This window comes from Uloborus diversus, chromosome 9, assembly GCF_026930045.1.
Source record: "Uloborus diversus isolate 005 chromosome 9, Udiv.v.3.1, whole genome shotgun sequence".
Lineage (NCBI taxonomy): Eukaryota > Metazoa > Arthropoda > Arachnida > Araneae > Uloboridae > Uloborus > Uloborus diversus.
The window spans coordinates 106,879,426-106,896,988 of record NC_072739.1 but is presented as its reverse complement, the minus strand read 5'-3'; the positions used below and the strand labels follow the sequence as shown (position 1 = coordinate 106,896,988).

The 17,563-nt window shown below is 32.3% G+C and overlaps 1 protein-coding gene across 1 annotated transcript; it reads left to right on the top strand.

The window, feature by feature from the left end:
• Positions 1 to 2,835: 2,835 nt before the first annotated feature.
• LOC129229909 (gastrula zinc finger protein XlCGF26.1-like) lies at positions 2,836 to 17,291 on the top strand. The gene is made up of 3 exons (XM_054864290.1): positions 2,836 to 2,877; positions 6,817 to 6,983; positions 15,885 to 17,291. Exons 2-3 carry the CDS (start codon positions 6,854 to 6,856, stop codon positions 17,117 to 17,119), a joined length of 1,365 nt encoding a protein of 454 aa, XP_054720265.1. The 5' UTR covers positions 2,836 to 2,877; positions 6,817 to 6,853; the 3' UTR covers positions 17,120 to 17,291.
• Positions 17,292 to 17,563: the final 272 nt, after the last annotated feature.

Genomic DNA, 17,563 nt, shown 5'->3' with positions numbered 1-17,563 from the left:
GTTACCGAGTACTCAGCCTTTCACTACTCGGTCGAGTTACCAAGAACCAATTACGTTTTAAGAAGAACCACCGACACACATGTGATAAATTTTGAACTAATCGAAACAGTAGTATAGACCTCCTTGTCCATATAATAGTTTTTAAAACTAAATTCCTGCTGAAATTTAATTACACATTATATATACCTACAATTTTGTTTGGGTCAAAAATTTTACAAAAAAATTATTTTTAAAATTAAAAATAAATCAATAAAAGGTATGATTAATCAAGTTGGAATTAAAACAAATTACAGTAAAATCCTTCTAATGCGGACACTAACGGGACAAAATTTTTTGTCCGCAGGACAGGGATTTAATAATGTTATTTGCACTGGAACTGGGGAATTAAAAATTGTCCGCATAAGAGGGGTGCCCGTTAGGAGGGGTTTCACTGTATACCAATCAATTATAGTTCTAGTCTGCCAAACATAAATAATTTTTAAAAGCAGATAAAACAAATGTGCAGGAACACTTCAGACACCGTGTTTCTGCCCCCCCCCCCCCCCGTTACAAGGAACGTCTTTTTCAGTGCATAACATGTGAGCTAAAGAATGTAAAGACATTCGATAAAAAAATCCTACTTTTATCGGATGCCTTTAAATCTACGAGCTCCCATTTTGTGCATTGAAAAAGGAATTCCTTGTAACGCCAAACACATGTCTGCAGAGTTCCTGCACTGTGCTTTTAACGTTGTTTTATTTCCTTTTATTTTTTAAGCAAAGGTATTTTTACATTTTTTATAACTAATTTTTGTTTGTAGCAAAAATCCATTTTTAATATAAAAATTCCATATTTTCTATACTTACCTTTTTTGCATGATTTTTAATAAATAAGTTTTATTTACTTTGGGTACATTAAAATAAAGATTTATTTCATTGAAGCATTACAAACTTCATTATTCTCAAAATTTAAATCTGACTTATAAATTTTAATTGTAAATGATTGCAGAATAAAATGCTTGCTCTTTTTTTTTATAAATCGTAGTATCTGTCTTAGACAATATTCAATTTTTTGCAACTATTCGGTATTGGCCGAGTATCTGATCAGAATTTGGCCGAGTAGTTAGCGAGTACTCGGTAGATCTCTACAACTTAGTTTTCCTCAAAAGGACATAAGCAAAAGACATTGCATAAATCCTGACACAGAAGGGTTTTTATACTTTTAAAGTAACTTATAACTCTAAAGGTTTTAGTCATTGAAAAATTTAAACGAAAATACTTTGAAAACTGTATTTAACAGTTTTGGTATCCATAACTGTTTTTACAACATAACAAATTTAAATGAAAATTTATAAACTTAGCTTAATTAAACTTGCTAATTACTTCTAATTACCTAAATTTTATATGTGTAAGTGTAAATTATAGTTAAATACATTTTCAACAAGAGAAAATCTTGTGTTTATGAAAAATGTCAATAATGACTATATTTGAAGAAATCAAGTTTTCGGAATGGTTTCCTCGGATTTTTATTACTTTTCGACTAGATTTTGACGTTGGAAACTCAATCCTATGTACATGTGTTTTGCAATAACTAAGAACACTTTCGTCAGTGCTAGAAATGAGCATTTGTTCGTCATATTTTGAGATCAAAAATCTTATATTTGCTGTCCAGATTTTCAAACAAGTTAAAATTGATGCTAAAACTTTGGATCTTGCTAGAACTTTTTCCTGATTCATTGTGAACAACACAACAAGCTGATTACTAGTGAAATTTTGATCCAATCAGTGTTAGAAATAAGAATTCTAATCTACACGTCATCGATAGGTTAAACTATTTCTGATATTTATGCTTCCTTGATTTACCGATGACTTTTTTCAGAACCTTGATAATCGTTTAAAGGGGAGGAGTTGTACTATATGTTCGTGTGAGTCATATAGTATCCTATAATTTACATCTTGTTGCATTTCCAAGATTTATGAAACTTACTTAAAAACTACTAGAAAATGCAAGTTTAAAATTACAATTAGTTCTCAAATATAGTAGCACAAATTTTCCCAAACCCAAAAATTAACAAAATAAGAAAATCCGCGTTAAGATACACGTTAATTACTCATCTAGAAAACATATTGAAAAACTAACATACAATGAGCTAATGTAAGCTTACCGCTTGCGTGGAATAGTTCAAATACATATTACAGGAACAAAACTGAAGTTTGATAAAACCAAACAATTTCTATATTGCAAGAGTAATACCGAGACAAGACTAAAACATTAAAAGACCGAGTACAATAACGATTGAACTGTTAACATCCGTTTCACGCTGACGCGGAAATTCAGCAAATTTCAATTGTCAACGGATTAGACATTTGAGATTTAAGATTAGACTAGATGTTAGATGTAAACAAGGAATTGCGTGCTATTTAGCGACCTAAATCATGTGCTTGGCTTGACAGGAACAAATTAGTGCCAAGCAAGATGCCATTGGTGCCAAGTGGCGAGTTCGAATCCTGGTTAGCGATTTATGCATACACCAGAAAATCACCAAAAGCGGGATAGCGACAAATATGCTGGCGACCTAGAACATTGTTTTCAATGCAAAGTAAACGAGCCTGTGGAATGTGGATGAAAGTTCGGCTCAAGAGTTCGACTCTCTATTTTACGCGCGCGCAGGATAACGGTTCAGGCAGTTTACCCAATGGAGGCCGAGACCCTGAGACAGGTCTTTTTCTAGCGTGAAATCGGGTTTGCTGTGACCAATCAGATTGGAAGAAGCTATAAAAAAAGGTATGCATTTTCCCTTCATTAAACGTTGTGGCAGTGAATACTCCCTGTCCAATCGGCTCTTCCTTCCGTGTAAAAAAAGTTAGATAACAGATATGTTTTGTTTTTATTTCTGTGGTGAGTAAACAAATATAGTCAACGCTCTATAGAACGAACTCCTATTACTGCGACCCTTCCCGTTATAGCGATCGATGCATGAAGTCCCATCTCCTATTCCATAAATGCAATGTTATTTTACCGTTCATTAGAGCGTCAAAACTGAATCGTTCATTCTAATATAGCATCCAAAACTAAGTTTCAATTTTTTGATATCCTCAGAACTAACTATTCGAAAACTAATATTTAAAAATTTTATGTTTCTAAAGGTAAAATATTTCCATTTAAAAGAATTATTTGTTGGTATGGGGCCCGAGACTCTATGAAAACAGCACACAAATGGTATTACGATTTCAAAAAAGCAGAAAGCTTCTACAATTGCAGCATAAATTTTTCAGAAAGACAAAGAAACTTAAAAAAAATATTTTAAAAACTATCTTGTTAGTTTCTTAATTTTCTTAACTATGAAAAATTATATTTGTGCATTTTAAAAAATGACTAAACAACATGCAATATGTTATAACGACTGATTTTTGTTTGGACCACTGAGGTTGTTAATAACGAAGCCTCGACTGTATATTCTTTTTTTTTTTAAGTTACTTGTTACCTCTTTGATATTTATTTCACTGGGAAATTGTTTCAGATTTTACTAAATGTACCGTTTCTAACATTCAAAGGCATTAAGTATAACTAAGTGCTATTCGTTAATGGTTTGTTTAGCAATGTTTCCAAAATATGAATGATTTGTTTTGTTAATTAATGTACATTTAAAATCATTTCAATTTTGTATAGTTTTGACGAAGTAGAAATATTTCAACTGACAGTAAAATCCTCAAATCCCAGGTAAAAATACTACAAATGTTATTAAATTTTTTAATTTCAAGTGATTTGTTTTTTGTTTGTTTTTTTAATTTCAATTTTAATTTTGCAAAGAGGCAGCAATTGAAACTCATAAGTGGGGGTACAAAAAAAAAAAAAAAAAAAAACATAGGACTTATAGCAACAGCAAAGAATTTTTAAAAAGAGAAAAATTAAAGGTACAAAATTTTGTTAGTGCTGGTTTTGAGAGGCAGATAAGTTCAAACTGATGAAAATCTAACTACTTAACTCAAGTTTTCTTAAGATTTTGATGAATTACATTCACAATAACTTCCCTCAAAGAAATTTAGACATACAGATTGAATCAAACTTACATTATCTACCCCGAAGTATTTTGACATGTCACAAACACTTGGTAATAACTTCATTAAACAAGTCCCTATGGCTTGTTTAAATGAAACAATTGATTTAGATTTACTAATATCTAAACAATGAATACATACACTAAAAGTTGCTGCTTGTGCTAAAGAATATTTCGTTAACAGTAAATCAAAGTAAAACAAATAATTATAAAATTTTGACATTTCTGCATTCTTTGTAGTTTCTAGTTTTGGTTCCTTAATTGGAAAATAAAATAAATTTCACAAAAGTGGGGGGATAGGGGCGTGCCGCGAAGTGTCAATGGTAACCAGTGGCGGCTCGTCACTATGGGCCGGGGGAGCCCGGCCCAACCGACAAAATAGTGCATAATTAGATTATTTCAAAATATCTTTTTTAATTCAATTTTAAATAAAATCAGGGCATGAAACTGATTTTAAATTTCTAGCACTCTGCTAATCGCTAATATAAGAAAAAAGTGTTCCTTTTCTATCAAATAGCGACAGCGCTTTAAGAATGATTCTTTAGGCCATTTTTAACGGCGGCCCACAACTTAACCAACTGCTATCATTAATTAAATCAAAGTAATGAAAGCGGCAAGCGACATTACCCCGAATGATGCATATGGGTCATGGGCCGGCTCCCGTCCTGGGCCCCTCGAAAAATATCTTCATCCAATAGCAATAGTAGAAGCAATGGGAGAAATGTGTCTCGTCTCGCGTCGCTTAAAGTTTCAGTGAGGCGATGGGCAGAATTTTCGAAGCCCACCCCACGGGGAAAGGAAAAGTTCTCTCATCGCTTCTCTCTCTCTCTCTCTTGATTTAATCCAATTTTTCCTTTTCTTTTAATCTTAAAAACAGCTGTTAGTATGAGGAACTGGAGTGTACACTATTTTGGGTTCCCACTCATTTCATTGCATGGGATGTCCATTTTAATTTGTTTATTTTTCTTTATGGAACTTAGAGCGCATTCTCGAAATTTCTGAATAGACATTTTATCTTCGAAAAGGCGTTTGAACATTTTTTAAGTTTCAGTTTGAATTTAGGTTCAGTTGGTTTCAGTGTCGTGCTAATGTAAAAAGACATTAAATTTTTGAATTAAAAGCTTGCGCCTAAAATAATCTTCATTGGGTGAGATTTTTTCAATTTTCTTATAAGCTATGATATTTGGTTAAAGTAATAAGTCTTAATCGTTTTGGCCTTATTATCATGCCTTTTCTACGCTAGTGTATTCTAACGCTTAGCAAACCTAAATTATTACACAATGAAAATTAAAAGTAATTTAAATTTCTTATAAAAAGAATATATTGGTAATTAAGTAAACTGTTTCTAAAAAAATTAGTTACCACTTTCGTAATTTGATATATATGAGGCAGTGAGAAGCAAAGGGATGTAAGTGGCAAAATTAAAAATTTGGAGATAACCTGTACAAATGGTATGTGAACCTCTCCTCTGTCCTTAGGGCAAGAGATAGCACTAGTAGCCTTGATAGGTGCTGCTCTACAGCATGATTTAGAAAAAAAAAAATCTATGAAAGCCTACGTAGGAAGTTATCTTTAAACGCGTTTTACTCAAAACTTGAAAATGTCCACTTAAATCCTTTTTGCTTCTCCACTACCTTATATGACGAAACACGTTAAAGTGAAAGTTAATGCTGCTGCATGATCCCAATCACAATCTAATTTTTGCTATTCTTTATGAGGAAAAAAGAGGGGGGGGTTTATTGGTCTTCATTGCCTTATTATTTGGCACGCCCACCTTAGTTCTCTTCATTTTATCTGTTTTCCTTTTTCTTGTGAAAACTTTAGATCATCGTCAGAGGCAACCGACCTTTTGGGATGGGAGAAGAGTGGTTGCGTTCTCAATTCACAAAATGCAACTCCGAACTTTACCGAATGATATAAATAAAGCATGCACACATACTAAAACATAATTAGAAGATAAATTAGGTCTGAAAAGCTATTTGAACTCCAAATTTGCCAAATAAAGAAACCTTTTGGGAGGCCACAATGACTTCCATCAGGGCGCCCCCTGAAAACAGCGCGGCCCACCCACCAAATTAAGCCACGAGCCGCCACTGATTGTAACAATAATCTATATATATAAAACTAGACTATAGGATGTTGTGAGAAAATTCTGATTCTTACAGTTCAAACAGTTTGCATGCAAAGGTGAGCAAGTCAGGCTAACTCACACTGTTTAAGACCCTCATTTTAAACGAAACTCAGCAGCAGTGCACTTTGACGTCATGAGGAAATTGTTATCGTTGACGAAAATGTGAAGAGACCCGTGGATAAACCAACCGTCGAAAATCGGGAGATACTGTATTTGCAAAAGTGAAAGATTTCAGAGTTATTAAATTATTTTATTTATGCTATAAAATTAATTTCTTGTAGTCTCTACTCCTATTTGTGACCGTGTCTAAATAAGAAATTAATCAATGATGTAGTTTAAGTAAACTATCTTGGTTGGTACTTTTCTCCTGTCTTTAAAGTTAAGTGAATTTTATTGAATATAATCATAAGATTTTGAAGAGAAAGTTTCTAAATTCATAGCAAAAATTTACCTTGTTACTTCTTTATTTTAATTTGTATTGCTCAATACGTTCTTTCAATTTGTTTGTGTTGATAAATTTTAAATGTGATTAAAACAATACACTTTTCTTTCGGGAAACTTATGTTTTAATTTCAAATGAGAATCAACACTTGGTTGCTTATCCATTCTTATTCACGCTACAAGCATCAGTAATTATCTGTAAATTTAGAGAGTAGAAAGATGCAAGAAACTCCAGATTCCTCAAAATGGTGGAAGACAGTCCAAATTCTTCAGAAATGATGCAAGACCCTCCAAATTCTTCTGAAACAGTGCAAGACGCTCCAAATACTTCAAGGGTGATGCAAACCACTCCAGATTCTTCAGGTATCCCAGCAGGTATCTGTTCCATTTCCTACTCTATCCTTTTTTAACACCTTAATTTACCCTTTACTGTCAAAAGTAAAAACGAAATAGCATTGTTTTTTACATCATTACTGTTGATTTAGTCTCTAATGAAGCATAGAGTTCTAGTGCTTCCATGACTGCTCTAAGATGCAATAAACCTATTCTTATACTTCATTCTGCTTCCTAGTGCTTATTTTTTTGAAAATTCAATTCCAAATCCCAATTTTTTTAACCTAATCAAGAAAGTTTTAGATCTTTTCTTTCTTTTTTGTATCAAATTTAAAATTACTAGCATTTTCTCCCAAATAAACTAGTTTTTGATGTAAAAGTAGTTTGTTAATAAATATTAGCACCTTCCTCTGTCAAAAGTAGAGGATGGGAAAATTGATGTGAATGAGGAATAGACACCCATATGTAGAATTTAGGGGGGGGGGGGGGGGGGCGCTCAAAAAAAAATTTCCATTTTTTGCAATTAAAGATAGTGTTTTTTTTTTTTCTTTTTCGTTTATGCGATTTACTTAGTATATGAAGGAAAGTACTAGATTCACTAAGATTTTAATTTTTGTACTTTTTACCGACTTATTGTATTGAGGTCACTAAACACGTTTTGACTGACCTATGGAAAATGCAGGCGTGGGTGTGAAAACACTTTTTTTGAAGCTCTATTTAAACACATATCACTCATTTGGAAGAAGGGTGCCACAATACAAAGAAATAAAATTTTACAAGAGAAGCATTTGAAGTATAACTCTTCATTAGGAAAAGTAACTTTGCTGTGCTCGAACAAAAAATCTTATTTTTCTTTCAAAGAAGATAACTTCCTTTGAAGGGCTTTAAGTAACAAAAGAAATTAGAAATTTTATATTGTGGCACTCTTCTTCCAAACGAGCGATATATTCCATTGAGAAATGAGAGGGAGTAGCTTTTATTGACAATTGTTATAAAAATACAACAATTTTTATAAAAATACTTATCACAGAAAAAAACAAAAACAGGCATGGCTAGTTCAATGTCAATGTCATCATTTAAAACCAGGGTTGGCTTTCTGCCGGCAGAAACAAGTTTTTGCCTTGCCAGTGGCAGAAACTGGTTATAACCGGCAGAAACTGGCAAAAACTTATTAGCGTTTTTAATAACTAAAGTAATTTATAAAATGATATTTGTTTAAGGTCACTAAAATATGGAACTTCATTTCATCATTTTAAAAAATAAAATCCTATGCTAGTGCCCCTGATTTAGTTCAGAAAAGGAACTTTTCAATTGCAGATGCTCGAAAAATTTGGATTAATATAACAAAGGACGAGAAATAATACAGGTTCTCAGGAAATAGGAGTGACGTACAGAATTAAACAGGCATCACTGATTGTAATTTGCTTGCTTATATACTTCATCTAAATTGCTTGTGATTGAAATTATTGTGTGCTTCAAGAAAGTGCCAATATTAACGTAGATTTTGTCGCTATGTCACAGCTTTATAAAATAAATTGGCCCTATTTCTTAAAATCTATTTTTCCAGTCAAATTTTTACCATTACCCCCCAGTTACTACATGGTGGACCAGTTTAGAAAAGTATACAATAGATGAAAGTTTCACAAACATTGCTTGTTCCTTGATGCACTGCCTACTAGCTCTTCTGTAGCAAGAATATTCTAAAATTTCTTGTTTGTGCACATTAAATTGAAAAACTGTTTAGAGTTTAAAAAACACCTTTTCTAAGAGGCAACTGCAAGGTTAAAACAGTGTCACATTTTAGTTTTAACTGTGAAGATATTGTAATTAAAGTGTACTTTGGGGTTAACAACTAATTATGTTTTTCCATGCGATTTCTATTGCATGTCAGTATTTTTTTTTTTTTTTTTTTGTCATTTTGTGAGTTTTTGCCAGTTTCTGCCACAAATGTGGCAGAAAGTGGTTTTTGCCATGCCGGTTTCAACCGGTTTCTACCAGTGGTTTGAACCGCCTCGGCAGAAACTTGCCAACCCTGTTTAAAACAAACCAAACTATTTGAATAATTTCTCGTGTTATGCTTGGCATTTGTATCAGATTTTAGCGTCGAAACCCAAGATGGATGGTATCAAAGCCCTTTAAGCCCGGCTGTTTTAGCAAAAAGTAGTGCAGGAGTTCAAACATAATATGACATAATTAATTGTCAATGTCATGAGAGAAGTCGGCTCTTAATAGTTTGGATGCCCTAAAAATGTATATGAAATTAATCAAACAATTTAATACTTTGTTTTCAGAAGTATTTTTGTTAGTTTTCATTGAAACCATCTCGGGTAATAAAAATGATTTCATAAATTTATAATAACACATTAATAAAATAAGAATGAAAGATTTTGAACATAAAATGTATCTCATGTCATTGCAGCATTTGAAATTCATTAAAAAGATAAAGTTACAATTGATGTTTACTTCACAGAATAGGGAAGGTAAAACTTGTGACATTTAATACTTATCATAGAAAGCAAACTGCAAGTTTTGTTTGGTCCTAGAAAACTGATCAGTTGCTACTTCTCCAAATTCATGTTCTTGATTTTACCTTGAAAGACGCTCTTGATTCATGGTACTTCTCCACCTACCTGAGGATACTAAATAATTGCTCAGCAGTGCATGTTGTTGGAGTAATCATCATATAGAGTTCTCTGAATTAAAAGGAAAAATTTAGTTTCTGAGAGAAGATCAATGAGTTTTATCCTCTGATTAAAGTCCTTGTTTTTTCCGTTCAAACTTTTTTCTGCTTCAAGATTTTCAAATTCATAAAATTTAGACAACTCCTTCATTGCTTTGATAAAAGCGCATTTTTGCATAGTTTTCATTGTGTAAGGATGAATAAAAATTGTTTTATAAAGTATCTCATTGCGATCTGAAATCTGGATTCAAGTGACATAATCAAGATCAATTAAGGAATAAACAGAACAGTTCTGTAATAATCAAACGAGTAGGTCACAGGAATGTTACAATGTCAGGGAATTTTCCAAACGTGCCCCAAACATTCCGCCCCCCCCCCCCCCCATTTTTTCCCCAGGGAATTTTTTTTTCTATGAGATTTAATCTTCATTTTTATCGATGTTCCTTTTAAAAAATTGCAAAAATCTTGAGGCAAAATGATGCTGGAAATAAAAAAAAGTGGCGACCCAGAAAAACTTCCACAGCCGCCATTTTTGACCCTCAAATAGTTCCCAAGGAAAAAATTCCTCAGGTGAACAGGAATTATGCACAAACACAACAGGAAAGAAGAGAATTTACTGCTTCGGAAGCACAATCTGAAGATGGGAGGGTCGATCGGGGAAAGTCTGTTTTTTGATCGGAAAGTCATTTTAGCTACATGTGAAATGTAGTCGTCATTTTTGGTCAGTCACAAGATGGATGTAGACACGATCTTAAAATACCTAAGTTTCCAAAAACAAAGCAGAATTGGATGTTTTCTTTTATTTCAAACCAATGAAAATAACACAAAGTATAGTCTGCAAATTGTTTTTTCTTATAAAAATTATTTTAAATAATTTTCTAGAGAAATGAAAAATTTTGTTACTTAATCTTATCCTCATTGCCTTGGATGCAAATGTGATAAAAACTTTTCAACTGAATTGTAGTTTCATGAAGATTTATAATTTTTTGATTGTCTTCATGCGACTAGAGTCCCTATATAGAAGCTAAGCTTCAGAGTGGAGCAATACGAAGAGTTACTTTACCTAGAGGAGTGGCTTTGTGGCTAAGCACGTGCAAGATTGCACGTAATTACTCACTTCATTCTTCCCGTTCTTTTTTTTTTTTTTTCAGAACCAGAACATGGGGGGTTAGATTTATGCAAAACACCATTCGAAGTGTAAAGACAGCCCCCCCCCCCCACCACCCACCACCACCATATTTTTGAAATATTATGAAAATTTAAAGGCTTAGATACGGTAATTGTGAATGATTATATTTTGTTAAGCGTTTCTTATAACAAAGTTATATTTGAATGAATTCATTTCAAATGTTTTTCCTTTTCATTTTGTTTGCGTAAAAATTTAGTGATCTTTTAAAAAATATTTTTACCAGTATCTTTACTTGATATCAAAATTGCACATTTCTTGCAGTTTTGTTAAAATATTTTATATGACTCCTCCATATGTTATTGTTTATCATTCAAAATAATATCCGTTTATAGAATTTTTTCATGGATACTTAGTGTAAATAAAAATTACAACTTTGGGAAATGAATTTATCAACTTTAAAGCATTAATATGGAAAGAGAGAAGAAAGAGCTTTTCAGAAATCTTTCAAAGCCTGATTGCAATCGTTGATAGCGAAAACTTTAAATTTGTCAGAAAAAAATTTATCCCCTGCCCCCCCCCCCCCCAGAGAAAACAGGTTTTAAACTAACCATAAAGTCTGCAATTGTGTATCTGCATTAAATATATATATATATATATATATATATATATATATATATATATATATATATATATATATATATATTAAATCTTTTTTAAAAAACTAATAGAGGTGATACTATTTTTTAAAAAAAGTCATATTTCTTTATTTAAAAAAAAAAGAATGCCGAATACAATTTGCAGATGTTATTATAGTTATGAACAATTAAGTTAATTTTGGGAATTTAATTACAAATTAAAAGTAAGAATTATGTTCCTTAGGTCTTAGAAATTGTTAAATAAGGTAGTTTTAAAGTTGAATAAATACCTTTGCACAGAAAAAGTAAAACTAAGAAATAACAATGTAATTCAAAAAAAAAAAAAATCAGATTATTGCATACCCTTTTTTCGGCGTTTCAAGAAACACCTTTTTGGAGGATAAATAAGTGAGCTTGTGGATGAAAAGACATATCTGACAAAAGCCCCTTGCCTTTTTATCTTGTGGTTTCTTGAAGCCATTTCAAATTGCAAGAAACAAAAAGAAAAAAAAATACTACCTTTCATCTGACCTTATAGCAAAACTATAGCAATGAATTCATTATATTCATTCTAATAAAATTAAAAATCTCACAGAATATAATTCAATATCCTTTTGAAGAGGGGTGAAAATTAAGTGATTTATGCATGATATATCTATAAATTAGTTCAAATCAATTAACTATTTCTTAAATAACTACAAATTACGCGATGTGTCTATATTTCTCGATTCAATTATTGACATTTATATCTATCACATATCTAAAGCTACAATTCAGAATGTGTAGTCACTTTTACTTGATAGTTATTTAGATTCATAAGAAAGTAACAAAACGTAAATTTAAACCCTCTTTGCAAGCAGCAAAACCTTGGCTAGCGTTGCTGTCGCCAAATGCATTTCAAAGCTTGCCGAGCTAAGCGTACACAAAAACGAGTATATAAGCAAAATTTAAAATAGCAGACTGCGTTTACAATGATATAATTAAGTAATAATGACAAAATGAATGCATGGATATCGTATAGCACCTAAATAAGCAGGTTTTATAAGGATATTGAGCAAAAAAATAATTATAAACAGTATGGATGCCTCACTACCGGAACACAAAAAAATTAGATTTAAAATAAAGAAAGGGATTTTTCCAGAAAAAATTGCTCCTACATATAGGTTAAACATCCATAAATTGGTAACTAACAGCAAAAGAGTCGTTCAGTCCTCTATTTCATCGGATTCTGCGTATTTTAGATAGCTTCTCGTACGCTCCATGCAGGGGTGATTGTGTTCCGGTATTTTACCGAATTTCCGGTATTTTCGGACGTATTTCCGGTATTTTCGGACGTATTTCCGGTATTTTTATGTCCGAAAATACCGGAATTATGTTTTTTTTTTGTTATGCTTTTATCTCCCAACCTCCACAATTTTTTAAAAATTATAAAATACTCATCAAATATACCTGAAAGAGCCTTAAGATGGACACCTATCCCTTAAGATGGATAAATGTCAAGATAATTTTGTATAACACCAGCTCAAAAGTAACTTTGTAACCCATTAAAATTTTAATCAAATGTACACACACTATTTTGACTCTGACTATTGAACTATTTAATGCTATGGTATAGGTGCACTTAAGTAATAGGGGCCAAATATCCCCCCCCCCCCCCGCCCCCGTTCTCGCTTTCAAACTTTCAGGTATTTTTTGATGAACTCACAATCATCCCTGGCACCATGTTAAGTCTACGGGAGGAAATTCTTTATCGCCTGCAGGGATAAACTGGAGGCTTCGACCAATGAGTGGAGGGTCGCATATTGCGCGACTCTGAAGCGTAGTTTCTATATAGGGACTCTACATGCGACAAATTCAAGAAATTACTTTTTATTTTTGGCGTGACCAACAGTGTTTACAACAGCAAAATATTTCTTTTTTCAGATTTTAATAAAAATCAATTCCTTAGCTACTAAAAAATTTAACTTAAAATAGAAATAAAGCACCTCGGATTAAGCGGAACCTCGGAACATTTTTGAGACTTCTGTATTTTGGAAAATGATTGCGAAGAATTTCTGTTAACTCTATGCCAGGATTGGTTTTTGGTCGTCCAAAACTTATGTTAACATTCTCGCATATAAATATTTCCCTCCTGTAGGGTAGTACATTTTGGTGGCAGAAAGGCCCTTTTTGCCAGGATAGTGGGAAAAAATTATGCCAAAAATTACAAAAAAGGTTAAAATAGGAATAAAAGGCAGAAACAGAATTACAAAAAAAGTTGAGTTGAATTCTGCTAATTAAGGAATAGGAATGACATAAATACACTGTAAATAAATCATTTTAATTATCAATTTTATTATTAATTATATTAATTAATAAATTGAAAAACTTGTATTTAGTAATAAAAGCAATCATTTTAAATCTCAACTACAACGTGATGCAATATAACATAGTGAACATTTTTATAATTCTCATTCTTTTAACAATAAAATTTGAGAAAAGTTAATTTATTAGAAATTAAAATTAGCACGTTTTTCGCAAAGGTGGGGGGGGGGGGGGGACGGTAAGAACTGTCTTGGCAAAAATATTTTTACTTATTTTTGCCAAACTGGCAAAAATAAATGTGCTTTATTTATGGGGATTAGATGTAGCTAGTCTAATATTATAATAATTTTAATGTTTTTAAACTTGTATTCAATTGCATCAGTGAAACAGTAATCCACACACTAAGTTTGCACTGTTTTAATAAAATGCTTTTCTAATTAATACTATGAATGCAGAAGGAGAGAAAATGGAGAGTAAATAACTATTAAATAACTTGCTGACTTTGGTTTAACTATTAAACTGTCATAACCATCAAATAACAAATTCTTCTCTTTTAATTAATTTTTAGCAGAGAAGTAATACAAATTTTGCAATATTTTCCGAGTAATAAAAATTTATAGAGGTAAACTTTACGATTAGTATGAAATACAGGGTCCATCATGAAAGTAATAAGCATAATGTTATTGTGATGCAACGATAGATGGCAGCAGGATAAAACTGGCAAGGAAATGTGGTGGGGGGATATGCCCTTTCAATGCATCTGGTCTCCAGTTGAGTTCAAGCAATGTGAGTGGAGGTACGTGCCTCCGCTTGAAATTTTATTGAAATCGCATTATGTTACGAAAGTTTTTAACTTTCGTAACATAATGCGATTTAGCATTCGCTTGAACAATGATATGCCATAAAGTTTTGCGTGAGGCAGAGCTGTGAGTGGCACACAAAATCATCCCCAGGCCCCAAGAAAGCGCTCATTCGCGCATCAAAAACACAGCCACACAGCCTTCATCATTACCAACTTTATCATTCTCCGGAGTAAGCATCATTATTCGGAGCAACACCCGCTGATCCCTCACCCTTCCCCCTTACAGTCCCGATTTAGCTCCATGTGACTTCTTTTTGTTTCTGCGACTCAAGAGAGATGAAAGGAAAACATTGTTAAACCATGGAAAACATCTAACACCGTGTTACAACACTTCTGAGAGGCATTCCCGTCGAGGAGTTTCAGGGTGCCTTTCAGGTGTGGCAAACACGTCTCCACTAGTATATTGATGCAGGAGGAATGTATTTTGAAAAATGTTGATCATTTGTACAAACACTGATCAATAAATATATTTTGCCAATAAATGCTCATTACTTTCATAATGGGCCCTGTACAAATTTGAAAAAAAAAAAATGTATAACCCATATTAAATTATGTTTTTATAATTGGAAATCACTCATAAAATAATTCAAGCTCATTGAAATTCATTGAAGTTCTGTACATCAGGATACATTTTTATGCTTAAAAAAATAAAATATATATATATATTGCATTACAATCAGCAAGTTTTAAAACATTACCCATTTCCCCAAAAACAACTTTAAATCATTTTAATTATAAGTTAATATTAGAATGAAAAACGTAATTGAATCTATTATTTCAGAAAGGACGTAAGTCCTACCAATTGGACTTACGCCCTGTTTTGATTGAAGTTTTAATTAGAAAATTTACTGCAAAAATGTTTTGTAATAGTTATCTCTTTAAGCAAGTTATATAGTATTACACTTAGTTTAAGCTGTGAAGCAAATAAAACTAAACTTTAAATTTTACCAAAGAATATTTTATGTTTTTAATGAAAACAAATTAGAAGGGGAAAATTCAAAAGTAATAAAAAACTGTAAATAAGTTGTCCATGCAAATTCTATTTTTGCCACTTGTGGCAAAAACCTACTTTTGCCGGGCGGGAAAAAACGTGTTTTTTTTCCACGGTTTTTTCCAACCGTGACAAAAATTTCTCAACCCTCCCCTGTATAGAACTCGGGAGTTGTGACGTTCTATGTATACTTTTTTTGACTTGAAATAATAATTTGGGCAGTAGAAGGTTAAGTTATAAGAATCAAAATTACTGCTAAGTTTGAATTGTTTCAAACATTTACTATTGAATATTTGTTTCTTTTCAATGCATAATTCAATTTGTATTTATATTTTTTAAAAGGGACTGTAGATGAAAATATTGGAAAATCCAAGGCAAAGCAATCCAAAGGTCATCGTTGTTATTTTTGTGGTGAAAAATTTCTGGAAATAAAGGTGTTGAAAAAACATATCACTAGTCACAAAGAAAGACCTTATGCATGCACGCTATGCGACAAGACATTTTGTGACAAAGGAATGCTTTATAAGCATCAGTTTGTGCATAGTAAGGTAAGACAACATCTTTGTGAAATTTGTGGCAAGTCCTTTAAACGGAGATGGTATTTGACAGCTCATAGAAAAATACATTCCGAAAGAGATTCGCTTTCAACAACAAATGTATGTTTATTTTGTGGGAAGAGAGTGCCATCAAGGACTGATCCAATTTGCTCAATTTGTGTGCGTCAAGGGAAGAATATCAATAAAGATGGAAAATTTCTCTGCACGTTGTGCCATGAAATTTATGACAGCTCAAAGTTATTAAATGACCATATGTTTCTCCATGCTACTGCAGTTGAAGATAAGTTATGTTCGAATGACATGGTCTCTCAGTCTAAGATAATATCATTTACATGCCTTATTTGTCAAGCTGAATTTAAGTCGTTAACTGGTTTAAAAATTCATTCTACATGCCATACAGGAAATCGACCATTTTCTTGCAAGCTGTGTGATCGCACATTTAGAAATCCTCACAACTTACGACGGCATACAGCTGCTCATGATGTTAGTAAATCTCGATATTCGTGCAAAATTTGTGGCTCATCTTTTAACTCTGTTAAATGTTTAAGTAACCACATTTTATCACACACTTTGCCTTTCGTTTGTGAAATTTGCGGTAATGGTTTTAAAACTGCGAAATGTTTAGAAAAGCATGCTTTGGTTCACACAGAAGACCGTTCTTTTGTTTGCGAAGTATGTGGTTGCAGCTTTAAGTCATCCAGGACTCGACGACGGCATTATGCTACCCATGAAGATATTCGTCCTTTTCCTTGTCATATTTGTAAGAATGGATTTAAATCAGCTTCAAATTTAAAAAAGCATTTAAAATCTCATTCAGCTGTTCTACCTCTTATTTGCAAATTTTGCGATAAGGGTTTCAGATCTTTTTACTATTACGATCGGCATCAACGAACTCACACTGGTGAACGTCCATACCAATGTGTATACTGTGAAAGAAAATATACACAATCTGGTGCATTGAACACGCATATGTTAACCATCCATAGTTCACAGGTTCCATCTTTGCAAAAGACTGCATAAATTATATCGGATATAACTGCAAATGTTTCAAAAGTGAATCGGTTTTTAATCGACAGAGCAACTTTAACAAGTTTGTTGAGTAATAGTTTTCTCTTTTGCTTTCTTTCTTGAGATGAATATTTTTTATCACAACATAAAATAATAAATTTCTAACTTTTTCTGTCTTTTTCTATGTTATGTTCTACAAAAATAAAATTAATAAAAAGAATCATGTTCTTACTTTTGATCTCACTTCTAAAAGTGGTTAGAAGTACTCATTTTTTGATAACCTTGTTTCAAAGTCCAGTGACTTTGTATATGTCTTTAAACAGAGTGACGACAGAACCTGGAAATTAGGGAAGAGTCCGGAAAGTTTATTGATCTGGGAAGCTCAAAAAATCAAGGAAAATGGATTAAATGATTTTATTTTATTTTTTTTTTATTTATTTATTTTATTTTATTTTA